This window comes from Lissotriton helveticus, chromosome 3_1 (assembly GCF_964261635.1).
Source record: "Lissotriton helveticus chromosome 3_1, aLisHel1.1, whole genome shotgun sequence".
NCBI classification, from domain to species: Eukaryota; Metazoa; Chordata; class Amphibia; order Caudata; family Salamandridae; genus Lissotriton; species Lissotriton helveticus.
In genome coordinates, this window is record NC_136061.1 from 1,804,793,001 (window position 1) to 1,804,815,988 (window position 22,988).

At 43.2% G+C, this 22,988-nt stretch overlaps 1 protein-coding gene across 1 annotated transcript in view; it reads right to left on the bottom strand.

The window, feature by feature from the left end:
* Positions 1-1,065: 1,065 nt before the first annotated feature.
* Positions 1,066-22,988, bottom strand: part of LOC144824322 (uromodulin-like) — a 162,329-nt gene continuing 140,406 nt past the window's right edge. Inside the window, exons 5-6 of the mRNA XM_078683440.1 lie at positions 5,721-5,880; positions 1,066-1,155 (exon numbers count right to left, since the gene is read on the bottom strand). Coding sequence (XP_078539566.1) covers positions 1,066-1,155; positions 5,721-5,880 — 250 coding nt within the window. The remainder of the gene's footprint in view (positions 1,156-5,720; positions 5,881-22,988) is intronic.

Below are 22,988 nucleotides of genomic sequence, written 5' to 3' on the forward strand. Positions count from 1 at the left end.
CATCTTTGGGGCCTGTGCTTTGACAATAAGCGTATTACCTTTTGGTTGGACAGTATGTCGGAAGTCATGGCAGTGAACAACCAGAGAGCAGGATGTCCGTGGGTACTCCGTTTACTTAAGGAGTTGGTGCGGGGTTGCCTGCTGCGTAATGTATACTTTACTGCCAAACATGTGCCAGGGGTCGACAATACAGTAGCTGATGCCCTGTCTCGTTTTAAGGTGACAGAATTCAGAGTCCAATGGCCCCAAGCGGACAGGCAGATGACGTTCTTCCGGGAACAGCTGTGGAAACTTGGTGCCCTGTTCCCCGAGAGTTGATAGCGGCGTCCATCACGCGCAAGACCAAAAGTATGTATGAGAGGGCATGGCAGACTTACTTAGCAGTCCTGAGGGGAGCCAGGTTAGAAGAGCAATTTACCCAGCGGGGGATCTCCTTTTTATGGTACAGCAGAGAGGCAATGGAAAATCATTGTCCTTGGTCAAGAGGCAGTTGTGGGCAATTACCTTCTATGCAAGTTTGAAAGGGGTTGGGGATCTCACAAAAGACCCTAGAGTGAGACGGGCCGTGAAAGGGTGGGAACGGTTGGCCCCGGGGGCGAGAGATAACAAGAGACCCATAGACGCCAGTAGGTTAATAAGGATTTTGGAAGTATTACCACACGTATTCAGGTCCCCTTATGAGACGTAGCTGCTGCGACTGGCGTACACTTAGGTCTTCTTTGGGGCTTTCCAGATATCGGAGCTAGTGCCGCTCTCAAAAGTTGATCAAAAAGGGGGGATCAGATGGACGTATGTGCTAATCATGGAGGGAATACTTCAGGTGAAAGTTAGGAGGTCTAAAACAGACCCTTTGGGAAAAGGGGTCTGGGTCCAATTGAGAGCAGCGCCAGGGACTGTTTATTGTGCCATAACAACTGATGCAGGAGTTCATGCAGGTACGCCGAGGGAGGGAAACGGTAGATTGCTGGTGCACGCGGATGGGTCTCCCCTCACGAGATTTCAGTTTACAAGCCTATGCAAGCGATCTTTGGCTCCGTCGGGGGAGGATAGGGCTCATTTCGCATCTCATTCTTTCTGGATTGGAGCTGCTACGACTGCAGTCGGATTAGGCCTTCCTGCGGACACCAACAAGTGGGTAGACAGATGGAAGTCGTCCTGTTTTTAGAGATAAGTGAGACTGCAGTTAACATAAGATTGGGGCGGGGGGACAATGCCCCATAGGGTGTCAGTCGCCCAATGAAGACATCTCTTTTCTTTCTTGTCTCTCAATTTCCTTTATTTAACTGAAGAGGTCTCAAGGCAGCGGATGCAGGTATGCTGGTGCGGCCATTCTTATATACGGAGAGCAGGGCATTTTTTTGAGAACTCCAGAGAGGAAAGGGCACAGTGGGGGAAAGGTATTGATCACCACTGGGTAGGGACAGAGGGGCAGCATTTGAAGGATGTCATAGCACATCTGCGATAGGCCTTGGATAAGGGAATGCCCATCCCAGACGTGCTACACTCAGGGGGTTATGACAAGATCCCAGCTGGCCGAAGAGGGGTGAAGGATAAACTCTTTTATACGCTGTTGAAGGTTCCGAGGGCCACAATATTTTGGTCAGAGAGGTGGCAAAACTTTTGAGAGTTTCACCCATAAGGGCCTTCAGACATAACTTGATCGAGGCAGCAAAAGGGGAACTGTATTTGGTGGATGGATTGCACCTGTCAGGAGCAGGTTTGGAATTGTTCATCCAAACCATCTTAGGTGCCATAGTCCTGGAGGAGGAAGGGGTAGAGGCAGGTGGGGGGAGGGGGAGAGCGCCAGTACGCTTTTCGCCCTGTGGCGGGGTCCCTGGCAAGAAAAATGGCAGGAAATCTGGATTGGCGGGGATGGTATGATCCTGGAACAACAGGGGGATGGTCGATGGGGCTCCAGGTTGGAGGGAGAGGGAGCTGACCTGCTGGTGGTCCTGGACTCTCCGGCCCCACCCGAGATGCCGGTGCTTGTGGGGAGAAACTTTGTGGCTCATCTAGGGGACAGACAGTGGGCAGTTATTCCACAGTAGAGCTGGGAAGAATTGTTTGAGGCCTGCTGGCGCAACCCCACAAAGAATTGGTTGTGGCCTGCTGGCGCAACCCGCATCAAGTGTGGTTTTCTGGAGAGTCCGACTGTAAATACAAAATATATCAATTGTTGGCTGTATGGTATATATTTCACAAGCCTATTGCCTTATCCTTATCAATGTGTGTGGATTTAAAAAAAATGTAAAATGGTCGAGGGTTGACAGTGCATCACCCAAGTAAAGATTGCGTTTACCCGAAATTAATAAAGACTACGCCGTGAAGACCATCTACTTGCCTGGTGTTACTTTGTTGAGGGGGGGGTGTAACAAATGGTATATGGGGGTGCTATGAATGGGCGAATCGCAAGCGGTATGTCCACTATGGCAGGCCCCCCACACGCCTATGGACGGGGGACCGTTAGTGGCACCTCGGGCGGGGGTAGACTTCCGGTTCATAGGTAGAGGAGGAAGAGGGGCACCTTCAGGAGTCCAGGAATGTTGGAGGGGCGTCACCAAGGGGCTGATGACCCTCCCAGAACAAAGGAGATAAAGGGCTGCGGTCTCGAGGGCGAAGCCCTCTTTGTCCCTTCACCGCGGTGTCTGGAGGATCAGAGACGCAACACATTGCCCACCAACCCAGCCCTTAAGTTAGGGGTTAGAGGGAGGAGTGGCGGGGTCCCTGGCAATAAAAATGGCAGGGAATCCAGATTGGCGGGGACGGTCTGATCCTGGAACAACAGAGCAGATAGTCGATGGGGCTCCCGGCTGGCAGGAGAGGGGGCTGACCTGCTGGTGGTCCTGGACTCTCCGGCCCTACCCGAGATGCCAGTGCTTGTGGGGAGAAACTTTGTGGCCGCGTCTAGGGGATAGACAGCGGGTAGTTATTCCACAGGAGAGCTGGGAAGAATTAGTTGTGGCCTGCTGGCGCAACCCCACAGAGAATTGGTTGTGGCCTGCTGGCGCAACCCGCATTATGTGTGGTTTTCTGGAGAGTCCGACTGTAAATACAAAATATATCAGTTGTTGGCTGTATGGTATATATTTCACAAGTCTATTGCCCTATCCTTATCAATGTGTGTGGATTTAAAAATTTAAGAAAATGGTCTAGGGTTGACAGTGCATCAACCAAATAAAGATTGCGTTTACCTGAAATTAATAAATATTACGCAGTGAAGATCATCTACTTGCCTGGTGTTACTTTGTTGAGGGGGGGCGGAGTGTAACGAATGGTTTGTGGGGGTGCTATGGATGGGCAAATCGCACGCGGTATGCCCACTATAAATACCGCTGCGGTTGCTATCACGGACTGCTGCTGCTGGATTAAGCCTTGCACATTTCGATTTTTCATTTGCAGTGTTTTTGTGTAAGCTGCAGGATGTGTTAGCAACTCATTAGATGAACGTGCTTTATTTTCCAATTTGGTTTAGTCCCATGGCTGGAACTGCTTTTTTTTCGGTTTGGACAAAAGGGGGTTGTTCCGTTGCGAACGGACCATTGTTTTTTTAATGTGTAGTGTTTATGAATTTATTGAAGCAGTTTGATGTTTTTACAACTCCTCGGTTGAAACGGCTTTCTTTTCTGTACAAAACAGATCGTGTTTTTCTCTTTCGAACAAATTGTTTTGTAATTGTGTATTTCACCATGGAAGGCGCCAGGGAGGTGCTGCAGGGGCCTAGTGACACTGTTCGTTGCAGGCGCTAGGGCACTGTATGCTAGGTTGCACTGCTGCCCTGCGTGTGCCTCGAATGTCTGTTAGACACCGCTAGCCATATTACCATGGATGCGAAAGATGCCTTTCCGTAGCGGCATTGCTGCCACAGAAAGGTATGCGGAAATAGACTGTGGGGGCCTTTTGTGGGCCCCCAGGGACTCTGGGGGGCAGGGGGTGCACATGGGGGGTACCTATGGTACCCCCAGTTCCATGCACAACATGGCAGGCAAAGTGCTGCACAACATGCCTTCCTGGCATTGTGGCGGACAGTGCTGAGTGCACCGCCCACCACAATGTTGCATGCGCATCCTAATGGCAGCCATGGGACCCCGTGCTCTTATGGCGGGCGGTGCCTTTGTACAACAGGATGGGGTCCAATATGTATGCCCAGAATATTAGCCAAAACAAGGCTTGCATCACACTTCTTTGTTGTATCTGCACTAATTTAGGTCATACTCCTACCGTAACCAAAGAAAGACAGACCAACCAAAATTTGCGGCCATAACGATATTTCAAGGACCACACTGTCTAGATAGTCCAGAATATTATCCAAAACGAGGCTTGCACTGCACTTCTTTGTTGTCTTTTATACAAATCACCTCTATAGTGTCTCTTTCATGACTTTGCGCGATTAAGGGTGGGCGGAGTTTTTGAGTTTAGAATCACATGCTAAATGTAGACACTTTCCAAGGAAAATTCCATTCTTCCAGATCTTTTTTTGCTTATAAGTCAACAGGGATTCGGAAACAGTGTTTTTGAGCAGTTTTGTAGGTAGACTTTCATCTGTGCATCACCTTTCGGTTCACGTTCTGTAGATGGAAAAGTGTGGATAATAGAGCCTACAAACCAATCTATTTACCCTCGAAGTGCAAACATCAACTGTCTCCCAGCTGCCGTGGCATTTGAATTTTAGTAAATGCAATCTCATTTCTTTTGCTCCTAATGGTGGCATGTTGAATGGCTGATGCTTTGTATAATGCAACCTGTGTGTTAAACTGCCATACCTGTCCACCCCTTTGCACACCATGAACCTATATGCTCAACTTAGCAGTGCACCGGAATTTTAGTTCCTGAGTGCCGCAAGCAAAATGTCATTTTACCACACACTCGTTCCCCAAGTGTAGAAGAAAAGTAATTAAGCAGGCCTTTAGCTGTTATTCAGTGTCACTATTGGTTTTAAGTACTAGCCTGAACTTAAGTGTTTATGTGTTTATGGCCTGTCCTCCCCTTCTTTCTCACACAATCTTTCTATTCTTCTGTCTGGAGTTCATTCACCACTTCGTGCACAAACTACCTATCCCTCTCTATCTTCCTATCTATTTGGTGCAGCTCTCACCCCGATCTATTCACAATGCCATACAATTCCACCCCACCCAATTCCACAACAAAAAATTCCAATTCAACCCACATAATTCCACTCCAAACCACATACATCCAAGACACTTGGGTAAAAGAAACTGTCATTTACAAATACAATAGCTCTAACTCTTGCAAATGCAGGACCGATTGCATTGCAAATGCTTGTTACTCCAGCAGTGGCATCAGTACCTGACACCAGGGGTGTGGCACAATGGAGAATCCACCTGTAATTATTGTAGCAGGGCCCATAGAATATCAATTAGGCTATCTATCACTTATATATGCAAAGGCTGTGGGAAGTTGGGCAGTGAGCATCTCATGCAGGGAGGGGCCTATGTTACACACTCCTTTTTGCTTCGATTTTCAGTGGCAGTACACCCTTGTTTTCTTCCCCATTTGTGTCCCTTAGTAGTCACTCAATCGGTTACCCTTAAGTGCTCACCATGTGTGTCTCCCGTGATACTCATAGGCTGCCTTTCCGTACTCACAAATTTTGCTTCCAGCTCGATTTCCCCTGAGTACTATCCTCAGTTGCTCCCTTAGTATTCACTCCAGCTCACACTTTCAGTCATTACTCTCCCTGGCTTTCTCTCCTCAGAACTCACCCCGATGCACTGCATTGACGCTTTCAGACACAAGCGGGCACTGCAGTAAATGTATGCTGTGGAAGTCGATTTAAAGGCGAACACCGCAATGCTGAATCTAACTTGCAGGGATTCTCCATTCGATACCACCCGGATGCTCACATCTCCATTGGCAGGGCAGCTGTGAAGACACAAAGAAGGCTGGGTAACCAACACTGGTAAAACACCACATTTACTGATTTACTTTATATATTAGCCAAAACTCGTCAGAGAATGGATACACTTGAATAAAATCAGTAAATCATTACCTCGCCTGGAGTGCCCACTTCTTCTCTTATGTCAAGAGATTTGCTACGGATATAAGTATGTATATATATTACTTACTGGTGTTCGCCAGTAAGTAGTTTTAGTTAGGACCTCGCTTCCATAGGAAAAGCATTTTTTGACTTGTCTATAACTTTGACATCGTTTGACCAATCTTCATGAAGTGTTCCCAAAAATTGTCCAGGTAGGTTCTGTGTGTCATGGAAAGTTTGGGGGTGTACCGTGCAGTGGGGACTGAGAAATTGGGACATGAAATAAAGTTGCATTTGTAATGTTAATTCCCATAGGAACCTTACGCGCCACCTATAGCTTGAACTGCTGGGTGGAGTTACTACAAATTTGGCAGAAAGGTAGATGTTGTTACACAGATTGTGCTTTTTGTTATTTTGTGGAAATCCTTTCAGTAGTTTTTTAGAAAATTAAGTTGAAAATTATAGTGATATCTCGACTGCATGCGTTAACAGGAATGCTGTGATTGGCTGGACGCAACCTGAATAGGAAGTTGCAGCCAACAGTTTATCTACTGGGAATCTAAGTGTTAGTGACACAAGTTATGAGTCCAACATTTTTTTTTTTAACCGCGCACAATATTCGCGACTCACACCGCCATCGCCAGCACAGCCTCCCATGTACAGTGAATATTTAATACACATTTTTATAGAGATTTTAAGATTCTGATAAATGTTTTCTAGATAGTGAGTTATCTAGTGCGATGGTTAGAATTAATTATATAGTTAAAAAATGTTAATGTGGTGGTGGCTATTGAATTCCTGCTTTTGTTTTCTGCTTTTGCGACGTATCCGCGAGGATTGCAATTACAGATGTCATTGCGATCTCCAGCCTCACCGCGAAAACGGAAAATAGGTTTTAGAGATGGTTGTTCAAGAAAAACATGAGTTTGGAGTGTACAGTAATAAACCTCTAGTATGTAAAATACTGTAATATATGTGCATATATTTGTTTTTCACTTTATGGAAAAGGCACGATCGTCGCGGTTAACAGCGTCGTCCCGACTTCCCAAATAACCGCCAAAACGGAGATAGGTCTTAAAGATAGATTTTAAAGAAACTTAGTACAAAAATAAGAGTTCAAAAATCTTTTTAAAGAAGCTTGTATATGGTAATATTTGTAGCACAGTGTTTACAATGGACTTTTTTAGTTAATACTTTTGGATGTGCTGGTGGTCATTGAATGTCTGCTTTTGTTTTGTGAGTTCCCAACGCGATCGCGATCATTGCAAATTTCAAAAATTCTCAAAGAATGCATTAAACAAGAAAATGACGACCGTAGATGGAAATATTCTCGTAATCCTCCAAACGTTGTTGTCTACGTAAGACTATCGTCACTGTGATCAAGTGCGCACACCAGCTTTTTACATACGGGTGTCTAAGCATCACCCAAACGTGCACACCAACGCGCCATGTCACGTTTACACAAGCTGACGAATGCGTGTGATTCCCGCCCCCTTAGTTTCATGCGACACTCACTTTAAATCAACACCGGTCCCCACACGGGCATCATCGCGATCTCGAGGAGACCAGAGTAGGTGTCGCTGCGGACGCTCTACCTTGACAAAGTAAGGTCTTTCATCTATTTTTCCTTAGGGGCTGGCATCCATGTAACCAGAAATGCGTTACTGGATAGAGCCTGCGTGCCTCTTTCATATTCCAAAACTACTTGCTGACACTAACAGCTGTCTTCTTGATCTCAATTACTTTTTCAACAGTAGGTGACTCCTCCCGGGATCTGATAAGCTATGAGAATCCAGTTGTAAATGTAAATATATTTATATGAGAAAAGAATAATATATACAGGCAAATAATCATACTTGCACACAGTTGGGAAACCACTGATAGTTCATGTGAGTAGCCACGTTACAAGATGTACGTGGCCATTCTGAGATAATACATGCAGAGTGACACGTAGTAACCAGTCACCAATATGCCATACAGATATAAGCACGTATGTATACAAGAAAGCACATGATTGATCAGGTCCATATCGAAAGTGTGTTGCATGTTTGAAGTTTAAATGTTGACACACGTGATTGATCGACTCAAACAGTGCCCTTGACCACCACACATAGGGGTAAGTGTTGGACTTAAATATAACAGAGTAAATGACACCAATGACGTTTTAAACTGTTTGTTGTTTTTCCATTTACTTGTCATTTTTATCTTACAGGGTAATCCTAGCAGTGGGTCCATAGGTACGGTCAAACCACAGCATGCACAGCACACCTTAGCATGTGTGCTGCAAAAAGATACAGTGGCCTATTTTTGCCACTTGCACTTTTTCACTTAACACTACTTCACTTTAATGAGGTCCTGAAGAAAGCCTTAACAATTTTTCAAAGAGGCTGAAACATGTTGACCAACAGGATAATTAAGACCAGTTATTAATCTTCGCGTTTATCCTCATCTTTGTTTTTAATATATTCTGGGCCACTGGGAATAAAAAATTGGTCAGTAAGAATTCCCGGTGATATGTTTAAATTTCACCACACACTACCACAAAATCCTGCAGCGCTGTAATCAGGCATTATAGCACAGCTGGGTAGCATTCGACTACCCAGCTGGGAACCCGATGATGAAGTATGCCACCAACTAGGTTGGGGGGTGAGGGTTCTTCTTACAAACCTATGTGGTGCCCAGCACTATAAGTGTTACAAGGTTGTCTATATTGGGTTTGTCCATGTTGTTTATAAAATTAAACAAGAAAATGAACACAATTTGGTCTTGGGTGGCTCTGACAAGTGCCTTTGTGCCGATAATGTGTCCAAACAGCTACAGATAAGACTGTATGCAGAGTTTGAGGTTGCTTAGACACACCCTGTTCCCTTTGTTTGTAAAGTGAACTCAATCACTTCTATAGATTCCATGCATTGTTGTTGTATATAGAGCCCATATAATGGTCTCTCTGGAAAGCGGAATCAGTTTTATTAACATGTTTCCTGGCTTAGTCAATCTGTGGACAGAATTGATTTGACCACTGACATTTCTGTCTTTGGCATATATTAGAGTACACCAAGTGAGGGAAAAGAGACATCAGTTCCGTAAAGTTATCCTTCATTAGGATTTCCAACCCTACCCTAGTCAATGTGCCAAGGACGTTGCCACCACAGTGCACAATCATGAGGTGAGGAGCTCGGCAATCCATACCCAAAGCCAGCAATCGATGAAACTTTTAACCTCTCTGGCCAAATCAAGTAATCTCAACATTTGACAAACACAAGTCCCTGTCAATACCTCTCTTCTTTGCAGCCTTTTTAGCCCATAAGAATTAGCTGTGGCCAACAATGTATGCTCTAAGAATTTTGAAGTGAAGAAGCAATAGCAGTCAGGATAAGGCTGGAGCTAAATGAGGTAGTTTTCCAAATGAATAGCAGTTAAAATGGAGGTATATATTTCATTGGATGCTGTCAGCATGTAAGTGAATACAATTAGGTAGTGTGTTGGATGCAATAGCTAGAAGTCCTATTATTGGCAGTTTAAAAAAAGAAATGTAATACAGACATGGATATGCCTTTGAATCTGTGGAGTAAACCACACCTGCTGTATCTCATTTGGAAGTAGCATATTCCTCTAGAATGTGCTGTGAACTTCAGACCTACTGGTTCAACTGGGTTGCTAGGTACACTGAGCTAAGAGTGTATTGGGGGAAGGGTGTTAAAGAGGCAGACATTTTTTTTTAAAGTTGAGAAGTTATGACACAATTTAAGTAATGGTAAACTTTAATTTACAATTCCGGACTATATAACAAACTGTTGTGTAGCATTTAAATAAAAAAAACAGAAGCTAAATATCAATGTGGACTCCCGTCTTGTTTCGCGATTACCCTGCAATCATCTCAAAAACCTTCGAAACATGCTGAGTCAGGAAACTCATTTTGAAAGAGAGAAAACAGGGTTAACAGATGCTTACCATTTACAAGTGGAGATAGAGTAGTCTAAAATGAAAGACATTATTTCATATGCTATCTTTCTCATGATCATAGAGAGGAAAGTTGAATGAAGAGTTTAGAGTTGCTTTCTATGAGAGTGGTGCACCATTCTTGTGCTCAGTTTAAAAAAAATTAAGAGTGTCAAAACTATCCAGAAAGAACTAAAACAACATTGTAATGTTCGAACTCAATTCACTGGCATGTACATACTTTTTATTATTTAAAAAATGTACATTTGAAATGCAGAAGTTATTGGAGTTAGATTAAAAAAATTATGACATTGACATAAAAAAATCTATCAGAAAAACTGTATCTGGCACAGGGTATGTATTTAAGAACTTAGTACTGTTGAAAGATACAATGAGCAATGCCTTTAAAAATTACAATGTTTTAAACGTGTAAGCATCATGTGCAGAACAGACAAACCTATGTTATTTGCATTTTGGGAACTGTAGTACTTTTTGTCACATTATTCTACAGGAGTAGTGCAGTCATAAATAAAAGATAAGAACATTTTCTGAGCCTGTCTAGGAATTATAAAGTAGTACAATTTTCAATGTATATATTAGCAAGTGTTTGTCAATGTGGTTGTTAACTTATATAACGGGTTTGCATATATTTAGATGATGAGATATGTTTTTTCTAGTTGCAGATAGTTGTATGTACGATGAGGCTCGAGTTCACTTAAAAATGTAGAGAACTATTTATTTTTGGAAAGATTGCCTGGAGGTGTAGATCTATTGTGAAATCACATATATGTTGACATGGTGATCTATGTTTTTTAAGGCTGTTGCAAATTCCATGTATATGGTGAGGGTAGTGCATTGTTTTAAACATGCTCTGTTTAAAATTGTGGAGGTGTTAATAGTGCAGAATGTCTTTTGAGAGTTCTTGTGCTAGCTTCACTTGATGTGCAGCTTTTCTTTGAGCAATGCTGAATATATGTTTTAAAGACACAAGAAATATTTGAGAAATAATGTAGGTATACCATTAAGAAAAAGATTTGTGCTTTGAAAAAGTGAGAATTGTTGTTTTCAGTTTTAGAAAGTTAGTGATGCATGTGCACGCTGAATAACATAGCAATGTATACTCCTAGACAGCCATGTATACAATTATATATCAAGACTATATAGACTTCACACACACATAGGTCAGTAGAAAAGATATACCAAAAAACGTAGTTTGATACTGGCAGAATGACTTAAACAATGAGTCACAGATATAGTCACAACTGGTATGTATCTAACAGCAATGGAGGTACTTTCACAGTCAGCCAGGCACCACTCAGGCATTCATCCAATCAGCCAGCTACTACTCAGGCAGTCATTGAATCACTCATGCACTATCCACTCACTTATTCAATCACCCAGGAACTAAACATGCACTCTTGCAATTCCACAGGCACTAATTATGTAGTCATTGAACTATGCAGGCACTACCCATGCATTCATCCGATCACCCAGGCACTAACCATTCACTTATACAATCACCAAGGCTGCACATATGCAGTCATTCAAACACCCAGGCACAATGCATGCACTCATGCAAACACCCACTTACAACCAATGTACTTATCGAAATTCATGCACTCATCCAAATGCTCAGGCACTACTCATGCACTCATCTAATTATGCAGGGAGTGCCATTGCAGTGAACTTATCACCCATTACATACCTATGCACTCGTACAATTACTGAGGCAATACTCTTACATTAATACAATCACCCCAGCAGTACACTTGCTTTCATCCAATCACTCAAGCTTTAACAATGGACTCATGCAATCACTCAGACACTAGTTATGCAGTCATCTAATCAGCGAGGCACTACTGATGCACCCATTCCATTGTCCAGGCACTACCTATCTACTTATCTAAACACCCAGGCACTACGTGTTCACTGAACCAAAAACACATGGGCAGCAGCACTCATCTAGTCTGCTAGGTGGTATGCATGTAGTTAAACAATCACGTATGCACTATCCATGCACTCTTTAAATCACCTATATACTATCTATGCACTTCTGCAATCATCCAGGCACTAGAGTTGAACTCATTTAATCATCCAACCACTATCTATGCACGTATTGAAAATATTGAGGCATTAGTCATGCATTTATCTAATCATTCAGGCAGTACTCATGCACTCATCCAAACACCCAGATAGTAGTGATATACTCATGCAAACACGTAGGCAGTAACTATGCAGATATGGAATGACTCATGAGGTTCTCATATATACAGGGAATCATCCAGGCAATACCTGTATCCTCAGGGAATAACCTAGGCACTACCTATGCACTTATTCAATCATCCAGGGAGTATTAAAATATTCAACCACAAACATATGCTATTTCAAGTTTTAATGAAGAATATGTAGGCTTTTAGAACTATCTAGTGAATTATATATGCAAGCTGTGGCACACTCTTTGCATGTACTGGCATGAATTAGTGAGCCATATGCTTCGATAGAGATTCATGTGCAGATTTTCCCAAAATTTAAATGTGATGCATTTAAGTAGAAAAGTACTGAGATACTAAATACACCACTGACACAGTAGTAGAGGAGTACACAAATAGCTCTTATTTTGTCTTTTTGGATATACAGTGTTGAGTCACTGTCTGTACTTCTGCACTTTTGGTTGATGTTCATTTTAAAATTTACTACAGCAGTGCCGAACTGATCTTTTATCATGTATAAGTGAGAACTAACATATGGTGCAGTTGTGTTACAGGAGAGAGTGCTATAATGATAAAAGGTAACTAATAATAGACGTTTTGCATTTTTCTTTGGGTTTGGTATATTTAAGTAAGTGCGTGTAGATATATAGCTAGGTTCATCTGTTGATTTAAAACTGCAAAATAACATAAAAACTGTTTTTTATTGTGTGTAAGTCAGTATAAAGTAGTTGATTCATTGGCTCGAGTAAACATTTTACAAAATAAAATCTACATAACCACAGACATTGAGAATGCCTACAAAGGTTCAGAGGAAAAAGCAATAGAAGCAACTACAGTATTTCTGCAGAACTGAGACACAAAAGGGGAAATATGCAGAAAAAGTGGAGAAAGTAACAAGAGCTACTGCTAAGAGGACAAAGTCATTTCTTAAAAACATATGTGGACATTTCCAAACATTACAAAATAATGGAAATAAAATTCAAACTATGAGAAAGAATAACATTGGACAAAATCTATATAACAAGAACAGGAATGAAGGAGCAACTGCACTTAACCATGGAGAACTGGGACCCGAGTATAGTAGACTATGCCACCATCAAATCAACAATAAAAATGCACCTGTGACTTTGCTCCCATCAACTGGACATAGAAGCTCTTGCTGCCATGGACTTTCATGTCCAATTTGGAGTGAGGTTGGACTCGCGTTCCAACGTAGTTGACGGGCGCCGACTGCATGTGTCTATAGGGGATATGTGGCTAAAGAACTGAGAACACTCCCCTGGAGATGTGTTGCCCATATGAACTCTGATGGCAACCACCTGTCACCCGTGGCTCAGATTGAAGTATCAGTGAGGTAAAAACTGGCCCTGAGCCCTGATGAAATTGCTGCAAGGTATTTGGCAATGAAACATGTGGGCCTTTCCTAATTGAAATGGTCTGAAACATGCTGTTCCTTTTTTAACCTGAGCGGGCTCATGGGATCCAATAAAGTAGGCTTATTTACAAGTGAGTCGCAACTCATTTTAGCTTGGAGAAGCGAGTTTACCCTTTTTCTCACCATGGGGTCTAGATAGGATAGAACCACACACGCACTCTTTGTGCATTCTTCCACATATCACTTTTTATCTTCTCTTTTTCTTCACCTCCTAAACATAAGTTTGACACCTATTTAGTTTCTTCACAGTTAAGAAAGTCAGCAATGATGGAAAACGTGAGCAAACTGGTGAGTCCCTACCAGCAGCTACCTTGGTGATGCTTACGTGAGGTACTTTCTGACCTTTCACATATCATTTTCTTATTGTATAAACTACCAAGTGGGGGTACGAGTGTGGTGGACTGACAAATATTAAAAATTGGACACCCAGGTCCTGCTGCTATTAGCATTTTTAAGAAACCAGCGTTTTGGCAGAGATATTATCCATCCTGTCCCCAGGATCCTTGGAAAAGCTTTTGTATCCAAGCACAATCAGGTCTATTAGATATATTGCCACCTGCTGTTCCACCTTATCTCCCTCTTCGCGCTGAGTTGCCAAAATGTGCACACAAAAATAAACTCCAACAAATGTTAGTGAACTACTCATAATGAAATCCTCCTAAAGAATGTTCATGATAGAGAACAGGTATGTTCTTCCTGTTCTTATAGTTGAAAAGTATATCATCCAATCATCCTCCTTTATTTCCAGGTCACTTGATCTTCGCGATGATTGACGTCTTCTCGAAGACCAAAAATTTAACAGAATAATTTATTTGAACATTAGTCCTCAAACATAAGTGTTAATCGACTGATATTTAGCCCCAAATGTGAATCAAACAATGTAATATGTATAAATATGTGTTATACACTTCACTAAAACACGTGTTCATCGCAGTTACCATCATCACGACTTCCGGCATCGCCGCAATCACGCAAAACGGCAAGTAAAAGGTTTTTAAATGAAAAATTGTTACAAAAGTTAGGTTTAAGGAGTATATCAATAAACAAGTTGTGTCAAATAAGAGTTTAAATATGTGCATGTGTTCACAAGTTTAAAAAAACACACACACTTTGCAACTATCGACGACGAGGAGGGGCTATAGAGTCAGCGCAAATATATAAAAAAAACACACCTAAGAGGGTTTTACACAATACCATCACACAAACAAAAATATAAACTCTACATTACTAAAGAACTAGGGTCTGCTATTAAGTAAAACCTGTCTATATATATGTTTAATACTTTCTCAAAAACATGCGCCTTTCACAACACCACTGTCTGTATCATAACGTTGTTGCGATTATACAAAATTTAAAGAAAAAAAGCTTTACTTCTTAATCCACTGAAGAAATTACAAAGTTATAAAAATATATGTTATAGACCCATTATAGATAGAAAATACAATTTAAAACCCTTAAAAATGTCCCCCAAAAATTCATAGGCTACATGGATGTTATAGTTAGGAAATAGAATTTCAAAACCCTTAGAAGTTCACTAAAATAACCAAAGGTTACAGGGACTTTATAGTTAAGAAATAGAATTTGAAAAAAACATAGAAATTCACTGAAAGAAACAAAGGTTACAGGGACATTATAGTTAGAAATGAGCATTTAATAAACCTTAGAAATTCACTCGAAAAATCAAAGTTTACAAGGACATTATAGTTAGGAAATAGAATTTTTTTTAAAACGTGAAAATTCACTGAAAAAACCAAAGGTTCCGAACATCACACAGAATTTATAGTCATCAAGTTTATGAGTGTTAAATATATATACCAAGGTGTATTGTAAATCAGTATGAGTACCTGTATGGGTTATTCAGTGGGTGCATGGCTGTCTGCATAAGTGAGTGATTAGGTATCTGAGTGAATGTATGGGTGAGTGACTGATTCTGTAAATGTCTGTATCAGTCCATGAGTTGGTGTCAAAGTGGCTATATGAGTGTGTGAGTGGGTAGATGAGTGGCTATATGGATGAGTGATTGGTTGCATGAGTCCCTGTGTGTGTGTCTAAGTGCCTGAGTGGATAGATGAGGGTGTGTGTGACTGTCTGCCTGGATGGGACAGTAGCTGTATGGGTTAGCAATTGCATATGTGAGGGGCGGTATGGCTGAGTGAGTGTATGTATGGCTGTATGGGTGAGTGAGTGGATGTGTCACTGCTATATAGGTGAGTAACTGGGTATGTGAAAGGCAGTATAGGTGAGTGATGGGATATACAGATGACTGTATGGGTGAGTAAGTGAATGTGAGAGTGAGTCTATGGGTGAGTGTGTGATTGTGTCAGTGGCTATAAAGATGAGTGAGTACCTCTTAGTATCTGTATGAGTAAGTGTGTGTGTCTGTAACTGTATTGGTAAGTATGTAGCCATTTGATTGACTGTACTGGTGAGTGAGCAGGTGTGTGAATAGCTCTATGGGTGACTGACTCCGTGTGTGACTGGCTGTATGGGTGTATGAAGGGATGTGTCAGTGGCTGTATCAGTGAGTCAGTGGGTGTATAAGTGGCTGTATAGGTGAGTGAGTGGATGTGTGTATAGATCTATGAATCAGTGAGTGGGTATGCAATTACTGGTATGGATCTGTGAATGGGTTTGTGAATTGTTGTGTGGGAGTGGGTGTATAAAAGGTTCTATGAGGTGGGAGCATTATTCATTTTCTGGATGATGTAATCGGTGATCTAATTTGAGATGTTATCAGTGATATCATCAGTGATGTCATTGACCATGTCAGGAGTGATGAAATATGTGAGGTCATAAGCAGTACATTGCAGGGGTGCAAGTTATAGAGCCTAACTGTAACATATCTGTAACGTTTTTTTTAGTGAATTTCAAAAGTTTTTTTTAAATTCTGTTTCCTAACTATAGCGTCCCTGTAACCTTTTGTTTTTTCAGTAAACTTCCAAGGCTTTTTAAACGCTAATTCCTAACTATAACGTCCCTGTAACCTTTGTTTTTTCAGTCAATTTCTATGTTTTTTTCAAGTAATAGTCGTGTTTGCAGAGTGTTGGGGAAAGGGGGCTGGGTCTCTGACCAGTTTTTGGGAATCCAGCTGTGTACGACATACAGGAGGTACCAGGAGGGCTTGTGGCCTTCAAGATCCCTCAGAAGTACAGAGAACTTCATCCCCAACCAGAAGTGCACCAGGAGGTGTGTTTGCAAAGTGGTATAGAAAGGGGGCATTGCCTCCAAAAACCTCTAAGCAATCCCGCTGTGTGAGACTTTTGGAAGTAACAGGAGGGGTAGTTGAACCCCAAGGACATCCTTAAAGGGCCAACTAACCCTCCTGTTACCTCCAGTAAGTCCCACACAGCAGGATTGCTCAGAAGTTGTCGGATTCCATGCCCCCTTCCTCCACCCTTCTTCAAACGTGCCTTCTGGTGCACAACTAGTAAGGGGATGAAGTCCCCTTACCTCTTCAGGGTCCTTGGGGTTCAACTACCACTCCTGTTACCTCCAGTCAGTCCCACATAGCTGGATTGAGAAGAGGTTGTCAGAGGCCGTGCCCCGTTTCTCCACTGGTTGGGGGGAAGACGTCCACTTTTGTCCTGAGGCCTTCAAGAGCCAAGGGGACTTCATCCCCCAACCAGCAGTGCAACAGGAGGCGCATTTGCAGAGTGGTTGCATGGCCTCTGACAACCTCTTAGCAATCCAGCTGTGTGGGACTTACTGGAGTTAACAGGAAGGGTTGTTCACCCACAAGGACCCTCTGGAGGCAAATGGACTTCATCTGCCAACTTACAGAGCACCAGGAGACGTGTTTGCAGAGTGACGGAGAAAGCGAGTTGCTGGGCTATTTTTTTTAAAAAAATGGTTTTATTTTTAGGGAATGGGGGCTGCATAGCCCCCTTCCCTGGACAGATTTCAGCCCCAGGGACCCCATCCCCCAGGCCCCGGCCTTTCCTTTTTAAAACATTTTGGAGTGCACAACACCCCTCCTGGGATGATTTTGGCCCCGGGGACCCCATCCCCAGGGGCAGGCCTCTACTGTGGGTGCCCTGGTCCCACTGAGGGCATCCACTCATCTGTTGAGAATAGCGGGGAGCCTGAAGGCCCCCACGGTCCCTGACGGCTCTCAGTGTACTGCGTAAGCCGGCATTGCTTTTGGACAAAGGGAGCTGATGAACATGTAGCGCCTGCTGTTCAAAAGCAATTCTGCTCTGCTTCGAGTAAGCGAGAGCATTTTACATACTTTCGCTTACTCAAATTAGAGCAGTGTTTACTATGGAGCCCTCGCAAAGCCATCGCAAACTGCAATGTCCCATGGGTGGGCACCCCAGGACATTGCAGGAAATGACCTTGGGTGGTGGCGGCCCCCAGGGTCATTATTGGCTCCAGGAGAAGGGCCGTGTGGTCCCCCATGAATGTAAATGTATCCCCAGGGAGGTGGTGGTGCCCAGGCATGTAGGGACTGTGTAGCCCATGTATTTAATTTTAAAGAGCTACCTGGTGAGGTAGCGGTCCCCAGGGGTTCCCCATGGGCCCCCTGCACTAATTTTATTTTAGCCCCGGGAAGGTAGTTGTCCCCGGACAGTGATGGGCATGCACCCTCCCCCATTAATGTTTATTTGCCCCAAGGAGATGGTGGTCCCTAGGGCTGTGGAGGGCATACATCCCCTTCCACATTAACTTAAGATTTTTCCCTGGGAAGGTGGTGGTCCCCAGGGGATGGCACGGGGTAACTGAACAGGCAACCCCCACATTTCAAATAAAATTAGCACCGAGGAGCTGGTGGTCCCCAGAGCATAATAAGCCCCATTAGGGGGGACTTGTGCGCACACACATATACATATATTTGGTTATAAATATAGATATATATTACCTACTGCAATTGCCAGTAGGTAGTTATAATTAGGTGATGCCTTTGGAATGGAATGGAATTGGATTTGTAAAGCGCGTGGCTACCCGGAGGCGTCCCAGCGCTGAATTGTGGACTGGCTAAGGAGCAGGGGTGACCTAGGGGAAGAGGCTAGTTTTCAGGAGTTTACGGAATTTCAGTAGATTGGCTTCTTTCAGAATGTTGAGGGGGAGAGAGTTCCAGAGCTTTGCGGCATTGTAGGAGAATAAGCGACCTCCTGTTCGAGCTTTCCTAATTCTGTGAGTGTTCGTCAGATCTTAACTTTCTGTTGGCTTTGTAGGGAGTAATCAAGGCTCTTAGGATAGGGGGCCCTTGCCCTCAAGGATTTTGTGCGTTATGCAGAGGGACTTAAATTTAATTCTCTCCCATATAGGGAGCCAGTGGAGGGAGCTTAGAGCGGGTTTGGCTGAAGACCGTTTTTTAGTCCCTGCGAGCAGTCTGGCTGCTGAATTCTGAACAAGTTGGAGTTTGTTTATGACAGATTCCGGGGCACCTAAGTAACGGGGGTTGCCGTAGTCCAGTTGAGATAAGATGAGGCCCTGAATGAGGAGTTTCTTAGAGTGAGGTGGTAAGAGGGGGAGGATTTTCCATGCGGTGCGAAGCAGGCCAAAGCAGACACCAGCGGTTTTCCTGGCTTGGGTTTGGAAGGTGAGGTCCTGGTCGAGCCAGACACCGAAACTTTTAATTTCTGTTTTTGGAAGGGGGGCTGGCCCCATGCATGCCGGCCACATGGATTTGGGGGTTAAAGTAGCTTTGTTGCCCAGCACCAGAAGGTCTGTTTTATCTCCGTTGAGTTTGAGAAGGGAGTTATTCATCCAGTTGAAGATTTCTGAGAGACAGGACCGTATGTTTTCAGGGGAGTGATCCGGCTGATTTAGTGAAACGACCAGTTGGGTGTAGTCTGCGTAGAAAATCAGTTTGATACCAGAGGGGGCAACAATGTCTTCCAGTGGGGACATGTACACATTGAAAAGTGTAGGGATCAGGGACGAGCCCTGCGGCACCCCACAATGGGGAGGGATTGCTCTGGAGTGGACGTTGCAATCAGAGACCTGATAGGTTCTGTTTCCTATAAATGATTTAATCCATGCAAGAGCCGATCCTGTGACTCCCAGACTGCTAGTGGGTCAGAATGCGGTGATCAACCGTGTAAAAGGCTGCGATTAAGTCCATGAGGATCACAGCAGCTGAACCTCCTGAGTCCAGGATTTTCCTTGCCTCTTCTACAACTGCTACCACCGGCCTCCAGGAAGGCGGAAAGTTGTTGGTTGACACATTTTTCTGCAACCTTGCCAATTCCTGGTAGGAGAGAAATGGGCCGGTAGTTGGCCTTTCAATAAATGGAATGTTGTTTGGTGTGCTAATAATTTTGGCCCCGTTTGATGAATCCTAGTGAACTTTCCAAAAATAAAGTTCATCCTCCTCAGCTCCTTCCTGGAAAGTTTCAGGCTGATCCATCTAGTGGGAGCTGATAGTAAGGGGGGTCCTAAAATGGGCAGCTGTGAAGACACAAAGAAGACTGGGCCACCAACACTGGTGTACTGGAATACCACCACAATTAATGATTATATATATGTATATATGTGTATATATGTATATATATACATATATATGTGTGTGTGTGTGTGTATATATATCTATATATCTATATATATATATATAGATATATATGTATGTATATATATATATATATATATATAATAAAGGTTACAGTTACACAAAACCAGTGAAATTCAGATGTTATAGCTAACTGAGCTAATTATAACTTATGCCCCCACTATGCACTGCTTATTACCTCACATATTACATAACTCTTGACATGGTCAGAGACATCATTGGTGACATCACTGATGACATCTCAAATGACATCTCTCGTTACACATCTAGGGAGTGTACATTTTTTTAATATTTATATTAAGCTACTACAAAAGTTACATTTGTATTTTAGGTGTTCAACTCCTGAATGATACTATTTTAAACATATATTATGTGAGTGACTGTTTGACTTTGTCTTTCCCTGTGTGAGTCGATGTCTGAGTGGCTGTATAGGTGTGTGAGGGGGTGTGTGAGTGGCTGCATGTCTGTATAAGTGGGTGTGTAAGTAGCTGTGTAGGTGAGTGAGTGGTTGTGTGAGTGGCTATATTGGTCTATGAGTGAGTGGGCGTGTCAGTATCTGAATGGGGGAGTGAGTGGTTGTATGGGTATGAGTATGTGTTTGAGTGACTGTAGGGGTGAGTGAGTGGGTTTTATCATTGGCTGTATGAGTGAGTTACTAGGTTTGTAAGTAGCTGTATATGGGTGTGAGAGGCTTCTTGAGTGGGTGCTTGATTAAATGAGTTGGTCTGGGAGGGGCTTTACTGTAAAGTGTTTCTCTGTGTGAATGGCTGTATGGGTAAGTGAGCAGATGTGGGAGTGCTTGTAAGGATGTGTTAATAGATATGTAAGTGGTCATGTGGGTGTGTCAGTGAGTGTGTGGTGGTTGTATGGGTGAGTGTGTGGCTACGTGAGTGGCTGTATGGCTGAGTGGCTGGTGTTATGAGCAGCTGTATGAGTGAGTGGGCGGGTGTGTGACTGCCTGTATAGGTGAGTGAGGTGGTGTGTGACAGGCTCTATGGTTGAGTGAGTGGTTGTGTGAGTACTTGTATGGGTCTGTGAATTGGTATGTGACTGATTGTGTGGAGGTGTGAGTGGGTGTATGAGAGGCTATATAGGTGTTCAAATGGGTGTGTGAGTGTTTGTGTGAATGATGTCACCAGTGATATCATTTGAGAAGTCATTGGTTATGTCATTTACCATGTCATGAGTGATGTAATATGTGAGGTCATAAGCAGTGTAATTCAGGGGTGGAAGATAAAGTTAACTCAGGTAATTATAATTGCTGAATGTCACTGGTTTTGTATAAGTGAAATCTGAACCTAACTAAAATGTACCTGTGACCTTTGTTTTTTTCAGTGAATTGCTAAGGTTTTTAAATTCTATTTCCTAACTATACCTTGTAACCTTTCAGAGCGGGTATGTAGTTGCTGAATAGGTAGGTGAGCTGGTGTGTGTCTGAGTGATTGAGTGAGTGGGTGCATAAGTGTCTGAGTAGGTGTGTGAGTAGTTGTGTGAGTCTCAGAGTTGGACTGTGAGTGGGTCCATAAGTGTCTGAGTGTGTCTGGGAGTGACCACGTGAGTCTCTGAGTAGATCTTGAGTGAGTGCATGAGTCTCTGAGTGGGTCTGTGAATGGTAACATGAGTGCCTGAGTTGGTCTGTGAGTGGGTGGATGGGTGTCTTAGTGGGTCTGTGAGAGAGTGTGAGAGCCTCTGAGTGGGTCTGTAAGTGGGTGTGAGAGTGTCTGAGTGGGTCTGTGAGTGGGTGTATGAGTCTCTGAGTGGGCCTGTGAGTGGGTGCATGAGAGTGTGAGTGGGTGTGTGTTTCTAAGTGAGCCTGTGAGTGTGTGTGAGTCTATCAGTGGGTCTGTGAGTGGGTGAATGAGCTCTTGAATGGATCTGTGAGTAGGTGCATGAGTGTCAGTGTGTGTATAGGTGTGTAAGTGTATGAATGGGTCTGTCAGTGAGTCTGCAATAAACAAAGGAGGGGGCACACGGGAGCAAGTCATCATGCCAGCTCTCCCTGTGACGGCCCTCCTGTCCTGCTTGCCTGAAATATGCTACCCTCTGCTACCTTTGGTTTTGTGCCTCCTCTCCTCGTTTTCTGCTCATCTTTCTGACTGTTCTCTACTCACTCCTGCCCTCCAGATTACCTCTTTCTGCCCTGCTCCTGCCCTCTAGGTTGCCTCTTTCTGCTCACTCTGCCTGTTATTTTACCTCTTTCTGCTTGCTCCTGCCCCCTAGGTTGCCTCTTTTTGCTCGTTCTGCCCGTTATTTTACTTCTTTCTGCTCACTTCTGACCTTTATTCTGCCTCTTGCTGCTCGTTTCTGACCTCAATTTTGCCTCTTGCTGCTCGTTGCTCACCTCTATTTTGCCTATTTCTGCTCATTCTGCCTGGTATTTTGCCTCTTTCTGCTTCTTTCTGACCTTATTCTGCCTTTTTCTGCTCATTGCTGACCTTGATTTTGCCCCTTTCTAATCATTTCTCACCTTTATTTTGCCTCTTTCTGCTAGTTGCTGACATTTATTTGGCCTCTTTCTGCTTGTTTGTTACCCGAATTTTGCCTCTGGCTGCTGGTTTTCTACCTCTATTTCGCATCTTTCTGCTCCCTTCCGACATTTATTCTGCTGGTTTCTGCTTGTTTGTGACCTTTATTTTGTCTCTTTTTGCTTGCTCCTGCCCTCTATGTTGCCTCAATAAATATACCAAAAAAGAGACTCAACACAGTATCATATAAAAATACATTTCTGTATTGCATTATGTAGACCAAAATCATATAAACAAAGAATCACTTGACAACCAAGTTGTCAACACATCAGTTAGTGCAATAAGATAAAGACTTATATGGTGTACACACCATAAAAATACCAACACTGTACATAATATGCAGATCCTGCATCAATACTCATTATCCCGACAA